The 16,678-nt window shown below is 52.2% G+C and overlaps 1 protein-coding gene across 1 annotated transcript; it reads left to right on the plus strand.

Moving 5' to 3' along the window:
• The first annotated feature begins 12,322 nt into the window (after positions 1-12,322).
• WDR38 (WD repeat domain 38) lies at positions 12,323-16,495 on the plus strand. Its single transcript, XM_089912651.1, is given in 11 exon segments — positions 12,323-12,462; positions 13,346-13,518; positions 14,124-14,142; positions 14,477-14,594; positions 14,709-14,806; positions 15,158-15,195; positions 15,197-15,236; positions 15,445-15,576; positions 15,710-15,859; positions 16,281-16,328; positions 16,421-16,495. Coding segments are annotated over 11 exon segments (960 nt in total). The 5' UTR covers positions 12,323-12,393.
• Positions 16,496-16,678: the final 183 nt, after the last annotated feature.

Consider the following 16,678-nt stretch of genomic DNA (forward strand, 5'->3'; position numbering starts at 1 on the left):
ATTTTTTTAATTGTACATGGATAACTTTTATAATCACAAAAAAAGTAAATAATTTTCACTTTGAAAAAAATGAGATTTTCTGAGACTATATCATCCTAGGTAGATAAAGCATTAAAAAAAAAGTTATTAAAAACAGTGACAAGTCTACAACTGATTATCCAAAGACTCAGAAAAACAGCATAGATAGATGAAAGAAATGTAACCAGAGCTTAGCTAATGGTGATTCTAGGTGGAAGATAAATTGATACTCATTGAATATACTTGGACATTTTCTGTGAGCCTTATTGTTCAAAATAAATACTTGGTTGAGAGGGGGATTTCAAAATAACTGGAGAGCGGGAGTAAGTGTCGACATAAATGGGCCATACAGTCCTTACCAACTTAGGTGATGGATATGTGGGGAAAGACTTCAGATTTCAAAATGTTAAGAGCACGGGCTGTAATTTTTAGGGCAACCACTAAAAGTGCAAACTTTCCAAATGATTAGAAGGAAAAATAGATAAGCGGAGTAAGATAAGAAAGGAGAGAAAAAGGAAATGTATAACAAAACAAGAAAAATAGAAGGCACAAAAGAAGAAGGTGGATTTAAATACCCAAGTAACTCGGGAATTACATTAAGTGTGAATGGACTAGATGATCCAACTAAGAGTCACCTCTAAAAACAAAGGATATAGCAAGGTCAAAAATAAAGATACACCAAGAAAATAACAACCAAAAGAAAACCGGCATAGCTATATCAACAGCAGACAAAACACACTTGAAGGCCAAAATCACTACTAGAAATAATGACATTTTATAATGACAAGAGGTTTGACTTGTCCATAAAATTAGCAATTTAAAAACGATATGCACCTAATAAAGTAACTTCAAAATATATAACACAAGTAGTAGAAGAAATACAAGGAGAGACAAGACAAACTTCACAGTCATAACGGGAGATTGTAACATATTTTCCTCAGTAATTTATAGAAAAGGCAGGGGAAAAAAATCAGTGAGAATCTAGAAGATTAAACAAGATTAAGAAACCTGATCTAATGGAACCATCTGGAACGCAGCAGCCACACTTCCAGAAGGCACTGCCTTTGCAAGGACAATGCAACATCTGCAAAAAAATGACCACATACTGGGCCACAAAGTGAGGGACTGAGATCATTCTGAGCATGCACTCAATCTAGAAATCAATTACATAAAGGATAACTAGAAAATCCCCACACATCTGGAAATTACGAAACACACTTCAAACATAAAATCATTAAGAAAACCTTAAAAATGGGCAACGGTGGAGAGACCCACTTGGGGCCTGGGGGAGGGGAACCTGCCTAGGAACCTCATCAGTTTTGTTTGTGGGGACAATGGGATGTGTGGCCATCTGACCCCATTATTCCTGAGTGGTTTTGCAAAGCCAGCACTTATTGAGCACCTAGTGTGTGCCAGGTCTGTGTGCTCTCTCCTGATTTCTCACCAGGAACTTCTGTGGCAGGTCCCCATTCCATAGAGGACCAAACTGAAGCTTGAAGAGGTCAAGTGACTCACCCAAAGTCACTCAGCTATAAAGCAGCCCAGGGTTGTCAGATCCTATGATTGTAATTACCTATGAGGCTGGTAGGATATACTCCTGTTTTTCAGATGAGGAAACTGAGGCTTATGGCATAAAGCCAGTAAGTGATAGGATTTGAACTGGGGATTTGAGCCCCGGTCTAACTGGGTGTTAAGCCTTTACAGAGTGGGAAACTGAGGGAGGGCCGCTGGGACTTGCATGGGAATGCACGGCTGGGGGTGACTGGAGGCTGGGATTCAGGCCTGAGCTTCTGGAAAGGCTGGAAAGGGAAACAAGTCTGAGAGGAAATGACTGCAAATGCCTCCCACCCGGACCCAGACAGGAAGGGAAGGACAATGCCCCAGACAGACTGAAGGAGAGGGCTTCTCACCCCCTAGCCCCGGGGCTGACAGGATTCCATTATTGTGAGGTCTCAGGGGCAGGGGCAGCTGAGCAAACAGCAGTCCTCTGGCAAGACACAAAATGGCCATTGAGGAGGGTTGGGGCCTTGGGGGAGCAGGCTGGGGGGGCGGGGTGCACGGCTGCTGTGACCAGCCCCTAGGTGGAGGAGGGAAGTGCTGCCTGCAGGGCATGCCAGCCACCAACCCTCTCAACGTATTGATGAGGAAGCCAAGACACTGGCCTGGGATCATACTGAAGGTCAGCCCCCAGCACTCTGGCCGTGCGGTGAAGGACTCAGTGGCCCCCTGTGGGCGCCAGTGCGCTGTTCCTGGCATGAGCAGGTGAGCCCAGGAAGCCACAAGTTGCCTATAGTTAATCCTGGAGCTCCAGGTTCCAGTGGCCAAGAGCAGACCTAGCCCAGAGAGGCCCGGCAAGGAGCCCAAGGTCACACAGCAAATGGAGGCTGCTAGTCTCTCCCTGCCCTGCCAGAGCTGCTCCTGCTTTCTGGCCAGAGCTCCATTTCCCACTCCACACCTGTCTCCCAACCCCCATGTACCAGCTGTCTTCTCGGAGGGCAGCACAAGGCTGGTCAGATTTCCACAGGGCATGTGGTTGCCAGGTGTGGCTGAGACAGTTGGCAGGGCAGGTGGGTAGAAGGGGCTGTAGCTGCAGGAGGCTCCAGCTGGGATCAGCTGCTCCACACCTGCTCTGGGCTGCCTAGGGGGCAGGCACTCCGGGGTATGCCAGACCCTGGGTCTGCATCCTGACTCTGCCCCTGAAGCTGGCTGGTAATCCTGGTTTTGAGGCTCTTCCTCTCCCAGGCCCTCGAGTTCCCCATGTGCACACGCACTCACCCTATGTGATGAAGTAACACGGTGGGGTGTGCGTAGCGTGGTGCCTGCTAGCATTGTGATGATTGGGTTATTATTATTATAATTACCTCCTGGTGGCCTGAGGAGAAAAGGTCAGGAGGCCTGTGGGCCATGTGACTCCCAGAGCTCAGTTCTTCCTCTCGGGTAGCCAGCACTCACTTCCTAGAGCTCAGTGTGCTCCACCCCCTTGTCCCTGCGGAATGCCTCTCACTGCTCCCCAAGCGCAGTCCACAAATACTGTGAAATTAGAGTCATTCTGGCTGGAGTGGGGCCAGGGGCCCTGGGTCCATCCCTGGGTCTCCTCCTCACGACCTTTCACCCCCTGAAGGAGTTCTGAGGCTCCTTCTTGCACCCTCTGGGTTCCATAACATCTACTTTGAGAACCACTGGCCTGGCAATGTGTTCCAAGCCCCTTAGTCTGGCACTCAAGGTGCATTCCCTGCACCTCTCCTCAGCTTCTCATTCCTGTTTCCTGTGGATGTCCCCCCAGTTGCCCAGTGCCCCCCACACCCCATTCCTGCCTCCCAGATCCTCTCCCTGTTTTGCAGCTGGCAGATACCCCCTTAACTCCAGAGGCCTAGAAGCCTACGGTCTCGGCCCAGAAGATGTCCCTCGCTGCCTGAAGGGGGCCAATCCCTCCTCCCTGAGCTTCTTGGGCATGGCAAAGCTCAGGAGCAGGCTCAGAGGGGTTGAGGGGCAGGGTTCAGCAAGAGCCAGAGGGAGGGATCTAGGTGAGAGGAAGGCAATGGGGGTGGAGGACAGAAACAAAGAAGGAAGGAAGGAAAGGGGAGAGGAAGAGGGGGGGAGCATGCCCCATCCCCCTTCCTGCCCGGAGGCGAAGCCCACTGTTCCCAGCTCCAGTGCGGAGGATTCTAAGATCCTCATTTTAGGGCCCAAGGTGGGCCACCAGCCCAGGGGACCAGGGGACAGAGGATAGGAGCCACCACCCATCCTGAGGCTCTTGCCCTTCAGTCCTCTGGGTAAAGCATCAGGCCAGATCTCACTGGGTGGACTCAAAGAGGTAGGACAGGGTTTAGTCTAACTCAGTGAGCAAAACCGTGGCTATGGCTGTCCTGCTGATGCTGTCGGGTCGCCCAGCCTGGGTGCTGTGTGTTCCACCGCTCAGGGCTCCACTCCCAGATGATCTGCCTTCCTGAGCTACTTCCCAGGGTAGGGTCATGTCCCCCCAAAACCCCAGGAGGTGGAAATAGGTCCACTAGATGCTGACCTTGGTCTACTACCTTCACAGATGCCCCAGAGCCTGAGCCAGCCTCACCGTTTTCTGCAACTCTTCTCCCCCAGAGCCAGGATAGACACAGGGAGACTAAGGAGCTGGGCACCAACTTCATCTGGATCCTATGCAGGGCCCAGGGGAGGCTGAACCCTGCTGGGTTAGGGATGGGCATCCAGGAGGACTTGGGCAAGTGTCTCAAAGCCTCACCATTAAGTTGGTCCTGAGCAAACAAATCCTGCATGCCTTTTTCCTGGGCATCCATGCAAGCACCTAGTGCTTCAACATCTACTGAGCCCTTAGTTTAGGCCTGCCCCATGCTAGTCTCAGGAGCCCCCCAGAGCTGGCCCTGGCACCGTGGAGAGGGCAGTGGGGCCAGTGGAAACAGCTCACATGGCCTCTGACTTCAGACAGCTTGGGCTTGAGTTCCAGCTCTGTCTCCTTCTCGTGCTAAGGCTAAGGCCTGGGGCAAAAAAAAACACAACCCTATTTCCCCATCTGTGAAATGGAGGTGAGGCTTCCCAGCAGATAGGGTCATTGTAAAAAATCACATGAAATGAGGGCTGTGAAAGGAAAACCAAAGCTGTACTGATGGAGAGTATATATGATATATATAATGTAGCCATTGATTCATTCATTCACCTATTCATTCATTCAAAAAGCATCTCCAAGACCTCCTTTGGGCCCATCCTGAGCACAGCTATGAATCATTGGCTTGCAGTCAGTGTGGCTTGGCAGAAGGGACTTGGGTTCAGGACCCAGGCCTGGCGTCCATTCTGGTTCTACTGCCCACCAATCACGTGGTCTTGGGCAAGTTACTTCCCCACTCCAACCCTCGTCTCCTCATCTGCAAAAGATGGGACTGTGCCCCATTCTGAAGGCTGACTGAGATCAGTCGCTCCAAGTAGGCCATCAAGTGCTGGGAGTTTCATCCCTTCCTCTACCTCTCCCCTGAATTTTTTTGGGTTGGGACTAATTTCTTCTGGATCCAGTGAGAGGGCAGTAAGTGGGGTTTGACCCCAGGCTGCAATCTGGGGAGACAGAGGGGGTGATTGAGGCTTGAAGGGGCACAATCACACAAGAAGTTATTGGTAACCACTGAAAAATAAGTAGCCATTTCCTGAGCACCTATTACATGCAAGGTCCCAGGCCAGGCGCTCTGTTTACTTTGCCTCATTTAACTGGCAACACTTCCCTTCACAGAGCCCCTTGGACCAAGCATCACTGTCTCCACTTTACAGAGGGAAAACAGGGCTCAAAGGAGAAGTCACTAGAAGGACACCCACGCCCAAACTGTTCACAGCCATTCCCTTTAAGGAATGAGGCTGGAGGCAGTAGGTAGTGAGCGGACACTTGTGTTATTTTTTAGCCATATATATATATATATATATATATATATATATATGTATATATGGCAGCCGGCATGTAATTTAAAACATTAAAAAAAAATTAAAAACATTGGTTTGTGTGCTAGGAATAAAGTTGTATAGAAATGTGACGGGGGGACCTTCCTGGTGGTCCAGTGGTAAAGAATCTGCCTTGTGATGCAGGGGATGCGGGTTCGATCCCTGGTCGGGGAACTAAGATCCCACATGCCGCCGGGCAACTAAGCCCGCGAGCCACAACTATTGACCTCGCTCACCTCAAGGAGAGAGCCCGTGTGCCGCAAACTACAGAGCCCATGTGCCCTGGAGCCTGCACACTGCAACTAGAGAAGAGGAAACCTGCACGTCACAACTAGAGAGAAGCCCACATGCCGCAACGAAGATCGCGCCTGCCGCAATGAAAGATCTCACTAAGACCAGACACAGCCAAAAAAGAAAAAAAGAAGAAAAAGAAAATGAAAACAGAAAATAAATAAATATTAAAAAAAAAAAATGTGACAGGGCCCAGAAGAGGCACAGAGGAGTGAGACCCAGGTTCAATGCCCTGTGTCAGCTGCAGGACCTGGGCCTGTCCCTTCCATCTCGGCAACAACCCCGGGATCATGGTGGGGCCATGAGCCACCCCAAATTGGCGTAATTGAAGGCACAGGCCTCACCCGAAGAATAACAGTGGCTGCAACACTGGGGGCTTGGGACAATGAGTGACTCTCCTGTCCTCAGGCTAGTCTTTAACACTGTTGTGTCCAGGATGTTTTAAGAATTAGAAAAAATTAAAGAAATGAAATAGCATAAAAGTCCTCTCTGGCTGGGCTGTGGCCCAGACTCCACAAGCTGCATGGGCCTGTCACAGAGGCCCTGCCCAGCCGTCCACCTGGCCCACCATGTTCTGTCTTCATCTGGGCCTGGCATCAGGAGGGTGGTGTGTCCGAGAACTCCACGGTGCTTGTCCCAGGGCCTCAGAGGTTTCTCCTTCTCTGTTAAGAGTCACTGGAACATGGGAGAGGCCCAGGGTGCCTGTGGGCAAGAGTTGCTGAACACAAGAGCTTGGAGCACAGGCATGGGGCCACAGCCCACGCTGGCGACAGGGGGTGGTGGTCAGGCCCCCTGAGCATCTCAGGTTCCTTCTGGCACCTGGGTCACTTTGCTACCCAAACAGGAAAAAAGTCTTAGAAAAAAACACACTAAAAACATAACAAGGTAAATAAGACCAAGTCTCTACATCTAGCAAACTGTACCCCAAGAGAGCCCGAGTGGAAGGTGTGACTGACACTACAGAGGCCAGAAGCCAGGAAAGAAGAAAGCAGCATCATCCCACTTTTTTAGAAAGGGTGAGTCCCCCGTCATGGACCAGCTAGCCCATTATTAATTGCCAAGAAATTCTGGACAGATCATTCGGTAATGATTTGAGAGCACTCAGAAAAGGAAGTGGTGACCAGAAATGCCAACAAGGGTCACTGGGAGTTAAATCAAATTGCTCTTGCCTCCCTGCTTTAATAACAGGGCAACTGCACCCAATCCAGATATATTAATACCTGGGTTTCTGTAAGACCTGGCAGTTCGTCTATGTATCTTTGGGGCTACAGTGGGAAAATATGGACTCACAATGTAATAATGCTTTAGTAACAGCTGACCAACCCAGAGCACTTACTACATGCAGGATACTATTCCAAGCACTTTGCATGTATTAACTCAATCCTCAAAGCAAACCTTACAAGATGAGTATTAATTATCCTCATTGTAAACATGAGGAAAAGGAAGCGCCGAACAGCTAGGTAACTTGCCCTAGGTCACTGCTGGTAGGTGATGCAGTCAGATTTGAATACAGGTCTGGTCCCTGAGCCCACAGGTGCACAGCTGATTTTAAACTGACCTAGAGACCCCCACTGATTAACAGGGGAGGGTGGAGGTGGGGGTGGAAGTCCAGATCTCATTGGGACGGGCAATCAGGATGCTCTGCCCTGGCTGAGGAGTGGGCACATGACTCCCGCTGGGCCAATCATATGATCTCCAAAGATCCGGAAGTGCCCAGGCTTCACCCTGGATTCTCTTCCCTGCCTCCTGTCCTTCCCTGGCTGGCAGTGTTACAGTCCTTCCCATCTTTGATTTCTCCCCCTTCACCCAGCCCCTTCCCCTATGGTCCCTTTTGGCCATCGATGGTTTCTGTCATTTACAACCAGAGACCCCTGCTTGAGGCAGGAGCTCGTAGCTCTCCTCTCAACTCAAATCTACCTCTAAGGCAAGGGGTCCTCCCCTAACCTGACCATTAGTGATGGGTGTGGATGGGTGCAAAAAAAGTGAGAATCTCCGGTGACAGACCACAGGGCTCTGCCCTTATCCTCGTCCTGTTGATCATCATGTTCGCAATTTGGATTTAGAATACAGAAGGCCTACTCATAAAATTCGCAGCTGCCACAGCGCCAGAATTAATGCTTTGTGCAATGGCAGCCAGACTTACAATGCTTTCAAGACTAGACTGCTGGATGGGATCCAAAGAGATGACATTTAACCAGCGTAATGTAAGGTCTTTCGTGTTGCCGAAGAATCCATTGTGCAAGCACCAGATCAGGGAGGGAGAGTTGACTGTACAGTAGTTCATGGGAAAAAGCTCCCACCGCAAATTCAGTGAGTCATCAGAATAACGTAGCTGTTGAAAACACAAATGACTCTGGTAATGCAGGCTGCGTTACTAGAGTTGGAGAAAACTGGAGATGACAGTCCCTTTCAACTTGGCACTTGTCAGTCCCTCCAAAGAGCATGTTTCCAGTTCTGGTCTTCATTCTTTAGGAGGGACAATGACAAATACAGTGCATTCCAATAAGGGTGGCCAAGGTTGTGCGGAAAGGACTGAGACTCAAGGGTGTTGATCACCCTTAGGTGATCCCTGCGTGCAGGGGAGTCCCAGAAAAGATGCCCCTGGCAAAACATTAGGGGACCAGCTGTGGAAATTAAAGAGATGTTTTGATCAAAGCCCTTGGGGTGGCAAATAACCTAAACCACTGGAGCTTACTCAGCAAAATAAGGAATTGACTCTAAGAAAACAGGTGTGTTTCAGGACGGCAGCCTCGGGGACTGGAGCTGGGAGCTGGAAAGCTGACAGGAAGCAGGGCATCTGACTCTCCACCTCTCTCTCCTCTCTGCTCTCTTGCGACAAAAGTCTTCTCTGCTTCCTGGGGCACTGTTGGAAACCGCATCCTAGCCCTGGCACCACGTAATCCACCAAACTGCTCAGGCCTGGGGGTGATGGGGACAAAGAATGGGGGAGAAGGTGAGGAAGCCAGAAGAGGGCAGGAGAGGTGGGCAGGGGCCAAACAGGCAGGCCAGTTATTAAAGAATAATCCAACAAACACCTGGGTGCCCACTGCCCAGCTTCAAGCACAAATATCACCAGGAGCAAGTACTCCTCAAGGCCCCCTGAATCCCCTTCCTTCCTCTCCCCACAGTTAACCCCTCTGGAGGTTTAGGAGCTACTCATTCTTTTCTTTATAGTTTCAGTACATATGGATGTATACCTGAGAAACGGAAGGTTGCCTTTGGCACGTCTTGATTTTTCTATGAGGGGGATCATACTTATAGTGTCTTCTGCTATGTTGCTTTTTTGCTGAACATTTTTTTTTTGGTTGCACTTCATGGCATGTGGGATGTGGGATCTTAGTTCCCCGACCAGGGATGGAGCATGTGCCCCCCACAGTGCAAGCTTGGCGTCTTAACCACTGGACCGCCGGGAAGTCCCTTTTGCTGAACATTTTGTCAGATGTTTGCATGTTGATATGCAGAGCTGTAGTTTGTTCATTTCCCTGACTTTTGTAGCTTTCATTGTTTGACTGTAAAACCATTTATTTCTACAGTCTTTGACTATTCAGGTTCTTTCCAGCCTTCTGGAACTACAAACAGTGCTGAATGTGTCCCTGGGAGTGGAATTGCAGACGCAGCCTGGGCCCATCTTCTACTGTGTTAGCGTAAGGTAGATTCTGACTCACCCAGGACTTTCCAACAGTCTGATGGGATAGGCTATCCTGCAGGGTAGTGAGATCACATTCACAGGGGTGAGGGCTGTGTGTTGGGGGTGGGGCAGAGGCTCATACCCCAACCTCCCCAAGCTTTACTGAAAGAGTGTCTGGTGCAAGGAATGAGCTGGGGGCTTAGGGGTTATTGGACATGGGTTTAAATCTCAGCTCTACTACTCTCCAACTGTGTGACCTTGAGCAAGTCATTTTCCTTTCTGAATCTCTAGTTTTCTCTTTAAAATGGCTGTGTACCTATAGCAGTTTCAGAGGGAACCAAGGGGCCTGGGAAGGAAGATACTTTGAGGAAATGAAGAGAGGCGAAGCTGGTCCCAGGACCGTGGGTTACCTTCAGGGGATGGAGTGAGTGGGCAAGTTCAGCACAGAGCCCCCTCCCCAGGCAGTCTGGGCTGAGGGAGGAGAGAATATGGCAGGCTCCCTGAGAATGAAGAGATAGTCAAGGGTGGAAAATATCCCCCCAAACCTCTCTTGGAGTGGCTAGAAACTGAGTGACTCCATCCCACGGGCAGAGCCTGAGCCAGTGAAATACTTCTGCTGCCACCGTAACTGTGACCCACCCATCCCCACTCCTTCCCCTTGCTTAATGGTACACATCCTGCAGGTTCAGCCCCTGCCCAAACCCAGGGTTGGCCATACCTTCAGCCCCTGCTGGGCATGAAGCCAGACAGCTCCTGATTACAAGGTCCTCTCTACATCATGAGGTGTATCTGCGCCGTGGGCCCCTTGGGTGATGGCTTAGGGCATTTGGAGCCTGACAAAGGGCATCCGGAGCTTTAGCTTGAAGTATTTTAACCTAAAGTGACAAAGATGGATGTCACCAGCCGGCCCACCCCCCGCCATTCTCTGAGCACTTACTGCACACCATTAAGAGGCACCATCTCACCAACTCTTGACAAGGCAACCACTGTCAGCACTCCCATTTTAGAGATTAGGAAACCAAGGCACTGAATGATCAGTTAGCTTGCCCAAGGTTGCAGAGCTAGTAGTTGGCAGAACCTGGGTTTAACCCAGAACTGTGGCTTTAATGCCCTATCTCTGGGGAAGGAGCTCTGACTCAGTCTGGGAGCTGGGCAAGGGAAGGCCAATCCAGGGGAAGTGATACTGGAGCTAGATCTCAAGGTAAGTGTCAGGCCAAGAGGGTGGGAAACACTGTGTGCACAGGCCCAGGGTGGGAGTGAAGATGGAGGGATACAAGAAAGAGCCCATGTGGGTAAGTTCAGGGAGTAAGATGGGGCAGGGGACAGGGGCAGAATGAAGCAGGAGAGGTGGACATGATGTTTTGGTCTCTGAGGGCTCTGGAATTCATGGTGGGTGATTCCAACCACAGACTCCTGGGTCAAGCAGAAACGTTTTAACCCCAGCTACACTGCTACGGGCTGAGTGGTCGCTGGGCCTGGTGGACAAGGTCTATCCAGGGGACTCTGGGAGTGATAGGCTACGCTGGGGAAGGCGGTTCTGGGCACTTCATGTAAAGCAGGAGCAGCTAGGTGGCTGGGGCATGGGCTGCAGGGCACCTAAGCAGACAGAAGGGGGAGAGGGCCTGGGGAGCCAGCTACGGGGGAGCCGTGTTCAGGACCCATGCCTCGAGCTGGGGGGATGGGTGGCCACGTAGGCCCAGATGGGTCCCTGGGGAGCCAATTCAGTGACCTGGGCCCTTTGGGAGTTAGAATGGGGGTGGGGCAGCCTCAAAGCCGCCATTGTCACCCCCTCGCCTGCCTGTCTAGGACCTAAAATAGAGCAGGAGAACGGCAGATCTCCATGAGAAGCATTTCTGGCAAAGAGGTCTGGGAGGAGGGGGTGTGAATCACCACTGGGAACACCTGAGTTTGAAGCTCCCAAAGCCCAGCTGTCCCAGCCCCATCCCCAGGGAGCCTGGAATCCACTGGCAAGTCGGGGAGTGGGGTTCCTCAGTCCTACTCCTGTCCAACTGTGGGGAGGGGACTGCATTCTGGCCCCAGCTCTGCCACGGAGGTGCTGGATGACTGGGCCAAATCTGCCCCCTCAGGGCCTGTTTCCCAGACTTCATGTGCTGTGAGGCCCCTGGAATTCACAGCAGGTGGTTCTGATATAGGCCTCAGGGTCAGACAGACATGGGATGAGGTCCCAATTCTTTTCCTATTGGCTGAGTGACCTTGAGCAAGTCCCCCGACCTCCTGGAGCCTCAGTTTCCTCATCTGAAAAATGGACATTGAAACCAAGTCTTGTTCTTTCTGGGTTTCAGCTGAACTATCCAACAAGGATCTTGACAGCTCCTGGGGCCTCCCTCCATGTCCTCCAATGGCACACTCTGTGCTGCCAGGAAGGTTAACAGTGACCTCACTTTTTAATGTCCTGTGCTTTGCATACTGCCTCTGGCTCTCCACATCCTGGACGGCTGATATGAATATCGTTTCCAGCCCTCTCCATGGGAGATCTTCAGCCTCAGTACTGTCCACTCCTGGAGGAAAGGGGTCTTCGATCCCAACTGGGCCCTCATGGGCACCTACCTTGTGTCATGCCTGGAACCCTGGGGGGCAAGGATGAGCCTCCCCTTTGTGCAGATGGGGAAACGATCGATTGTCTCAAACTGTGCACCAGTTCGGTGCAGCTGCAGAGGCAGGCGCGGTTGTGTGGGGCTGGCGTGCCCTCTAGCGGCCACCGTGCGCCACACTCCGCCCCGCAGCTAGAGCTGCCCAAGGTCCGACTGGCAGCCGTCGACTGGCAGGGAAGTCCCTTCTTGGAGCCATCCGCGGTCCAGCGTGCTGCTGCCCCACCTCACCCGGGCTGACAACAGTCTCTCCCAGGCTCTCTCCACTCATGGTTTCCCAGAGACCCCACAGCGGCTGGGCGCCCCGCCCCGATTGCCATGGAGACCGCTTATACACAGTTTCCCCCTTCCCCTCCACCTTGTCCTAGGTAGGGCCGGCAGGCCGCCGGGGCGGGCGGCCACGGCCGCCACGGCCCCATGAACAGCAGGGCCCCAGGGACGCTGGCCGTGGAAAGAGTGAAATTCTTCGGCCAGCACCGCGGGGAGGTGAGGCCCTGTAGATCTCTGCCCAGATCTTAGGCTTCTTGGCTTTAGAGTGGTTTCTGGTTCTGTGTAGTGGGAGTCCGAGTGTTCTCTGGGCTCCAGTTGCGGAATGGGCTCTAGAATTCTAAGCACTGGTTCCACAGGGGGCTCAAACTCCTGGCTAATTCCAATGCTCTTTGGACTCTGGCTTAAGAGGGAACTCGGGGCTTAGAGTAGATTTTGAACGAGTTCTGGGCTTCAGCTCTAGAATGGGCTCTTGGCTTCTACAGAAGGCTGCAGCCTCTGGCTTCAGTGAGGGCTCGCTCTGAGCTTCAGGTTCTGGTCTTTTTTTTTTTTTAAGTTTTGGCTGTGTTCAGTCTTCATTGTTGCGCACGGGTTTTCTTTAGTTGCGTCCAGCGGGTGCTACTCTTTGTTGCGATGTGCAGGTTTCTCATTGTGGTGGCTTCTCTTGTTGCGGAGCACGGGCTCTAGGCATGCAGGCTTCAGTAGCTGTGGAACGCGGGCTCAGTAGTTATGGCTCATGGGCTCTAGAGCGCAGGCTCAGTAGTTGTGGCGCACGGTCTCAGTTGCTCCGTGGCATGTAGGATCTTCCCAGACCAGGGCTCGAACCCATGTGCCCTGCATTGGCAGGCGGATTCTTAACCACTGTGCCACCAGGGAAGGAAGCCCCAGGGTCTGGTCTTACAGGACAGCAGAGAGGGCTCCAAGCTCTCGGCTCCCCTGCAGGGTGGTTCCTGAGTTCTGGTTGTTGAGAGAAGCCTGAAGTCCAAGCTCCCAACCCCAGGCTCCTGGGGCAGTATTTATGGCTGGCCCAGGAGTCTGGGGTTAGGGATGAGCAGAAAGGTGTTTCTTGCCCCAGGATAGGACTTTTGTGCTCTCCTTGCAGGTCAACTCTTCTGCCTTCTCTCCCGATGGCCAGAAGCTGCTCACAGCCTCTGAGGATGGCTGTGTATATGGATGGGAGACCCAGAGCGGGCGGCTGCTGTGGAGATACAGGTGGGGCTCTTCACCCCAGATGGGGAGACTGAGGCATATGGCCCTGTTGTGGCTTTCTACAGAGCCTACAATGACCTCTGACATCTGAGCTGAGCATCCATGCAAGACAGCCCAGGCAGGGCAGGGGCGGGAGGGCAAGGAGACAGGACCTGGTCCCTGGGGTCCTAAGTCTCTGACTCTAACAGACCTGGACTCAAATCCTACCACTTAAAAAAAAAAAACTTTAAAAATCTACATAATACCCTATTAACCATTTTAAAGTGTACAGTTCAGTAAAGTACATTCACACTGCTGTGCATCTAGCTTCCAGAAGTTTCTTCGTATCTTGCAAAACTGAAATTCTATACCCATTAAACTCCCCATTCCTCCCTTTTCCCAGCCCCTGACAATCACCGTCCTGCCTTCTGTTTCCATTTTGACTAAGTACAATACCTGGTATAAGTGGAATCACACACTATTTCTTTTGGTGACTGATTTCACTTAGCATAATGTCCATCTATGTTTACCCACTTTTTTGACTGTGATTGAACTCAAGTCATGTCACCTTCTCTGCACCTATTTCCTCTTCGGAATGGGGATAATAGTTGCTACGCTATAGGATGAGATAATGCAAGCAAAGTACCTGGCACCCAGTAAGAACTCAGTAGACGTAACTTATGATTATTAAGACAAGAAAAAACAAATCTGGTAATTATAGGGCAGATTGATTCGTGTCGTAATAGGGAAAGTCCAGGGGCTGGGGAGCTCTAAGAGGGTAATGAACCTACGCTGGGCTGTCAAGGAGTTTCTGGGAGGTGTCTGCATTTGATTTGGGTATTGATCTTCCAAATAGGCAAACTGAGTTGGGCATTCCAGACCAAGGCATGGAAGCCCAGGAATTTTCCAAGTGGCTGGAGGGTGAGGGTTAGAAGTGAGGAGAGGGGCGGTAGGCAATGAGACTGAAGAAATTAGCAGGGGTTGGACTGCAAGGGCCAGAGGTGGAGCGCAGTGCCCCGTTCCTTGACCACGGCCGCCCACCTAGGCCCCCGTGAGGTTCTGCCGCTTCTCCCCCGATGGTTGCCTCTTTGCCAGCACCTCCTGTGACTGCACCATCCGCCTGTGGGATGTAGCAGAAGCCAAGTGTCTGCAGGTCCTACAGGGTAAGTGGGCTGGGTGGGACTGGGAGCCAAGCAGCCAGGCCTGGTTTCCCTTTCGGACCTTGCTGTGTCCTGTGCCACCTCACCCCTGCCTCGCCCCCTGGCCGGTGCCTGCAGGTCACCAGTGAAGTGTGGAGACCATCAGCTTCAGCCCTGAATCAAAGCAACTGGCATCAGGCGGCTGGGACAAGAGGGTGATGCTCTGGGAGGCGCAGGTAGGTGGAGGGGCAGCCAGTGAGGCCTGGGATCCAGGGATGCACACCGTCCACAGTGGCCACACTTTCCAACTGGGAAAGGTTGTTCATCTTCCCCACCCCTGGCATCCCATTCCCTTGCATCTGGCTGCAGCTACCTCCCCAGTTCCCCTCTCCCTACCCTCATGCCTCAAGACCTCTGCCACGAGATTCCCCCTGCCTGTACTGCCCTCCTCTCTTGCCAAGGCCCGGGAAGCCTCCCCTAACCCCTATGCTGCATCACACTACCCAGGCAGCCCCACAAGGAGGGCCTGGGTCTGACTCACCTGAGGCAGAGAACCTGGCACGCAGCCTCTGGGCTCTTTCCTCCAGTCAGGCCAGGTGCTGCGCCACTTGGTGGGACACCGAGACTGTCCCAAGCAGTGACTTTGCACCCAGCTCAGACTGCTTGGTGAGCCACACCTCTGCCCGGGCCCCACCTCAGTGGCCTAACAAGCGGTTAGAATTCTACACCTTGACAGTGACTTAGCTCTTCTGAGCCTGTCCCCTCCTCTGTAAGATGGGGATTCAACAGGGCTTGGTGAGATGGTGCCTGCTTTCTGTGAGCCTAGCCAGTCGAGGAACCGGGAGGGACCATGCTTATGGCGGCTGTCTGCAAGGCCACGGGCTCTTGGGATTCCACCATCCGCACGTGGGAGCTTCGGGCAGGGACTCCAGTGATCTTCCAGCAGGAGCTGGAGGGCCACAGTGGCAACGTCAGCTGCCTGTGCTACTCAGCATCTGGCCTATTGGTGGGCTGGGTTGCCTAGGTTCCAGGGTGGCCCCTTGCTGACTACAACTCTTTGAGGGTCACTCTTTGAGGCCATTTTGGGGGCAGAGTATGCAGGCCCCAAACCTCTATGCTTAGAGCTGTCTACTTTCCAGGTGTCCGGCTCCTGGGACAAGACTATCCACATCTGGAAGCCCTCAACCGGAAGCCTGCCTGTCCAGCTTAAGGGCCACATCACCTGGGTGAAGAGCAGAGCTTTCTCCCCTGATGGGCTGCAGGTGGCCAGCACTGGCTACTCCCACATGGTAACCCCACCCCATCAGGCCTTCCTTCCTGTGAACTCCTACCCCACATCCTCCCTACCGGAGCCCTCAGCACCTCATGTCCAGAAATGTCCACATCCCTATCTGCCCTAAATAGGAGGCTACCAAGGGCAGGACCCAGGTGCCAACCACTTCCTTACCGAATGCCTGGCACTAAGGTCTGCACTGGCCCAAATGTTAGTGGCACTGACATTTCTATGACTCGGCTTCAGGGGAAAGGAAAGTACTGCACTGAATTTCTGTATCAGCTATTACGCAGCCCTTGTTAAACACACCTCACAGACAACAAAACCCAGATCAAGAAGTTAACATGTTGGCTAAGACTCACCCCAGTGTGATTTTGTCAAAGATGCCAGGCTTGCCTATGAGGCTTCCCTACCCCCCAGCTTGTTTTGATTTCCAGGTCAAAGTCTGGGACTACAATACAGGAAAGAGCATTGAGACCCTGAAGGTAAGGTCTGTGGCTACAGCAAACAAGGGTGCAGAGGAAGGCCTGCTAGGGGAGGCCCGCACCCACAGAGCCCCATACCATGCTTTTGGCAGGGAGTCCTGGATGTGGCCCACGCCTGTGCCTTTACCCCAGATGGGAAACTCTGAGTGTCTGGAGCTGCTGCTTAGGCAAAATTCCAAGTTCACTGCAAATCGCCCAGAGCTGCTCAAACAGAACATCACTACCTATGGCTCTCAAGACCTTCCACCCCTGCTTCTCCCTGCCCAGGGGGCACAGGACCAAAATAACCATAAGAGTGTCCAACAGGCCCCTGTGGCCAGGGCTGCCATGGCCCCCCACCAGGGCCACCA

Source organism: Delphinapterus leucas, chromosome 6 (assembly GCF_059928025.1).
Source record: "Delphinapterus leucas isolate spDelLeu-1000000601 "Yukka" chromosome 6, BTC_Dleu_Yukka2, whole genome shotgun sequence".
Classification (NCBI taxonomy): domain Eukaryota; kingdom Metazoa; phylum Chordata; class Mammalia; order Artiodactyla; family Monodontidae; genus Delphinapterus; species Delphinapterus leucas.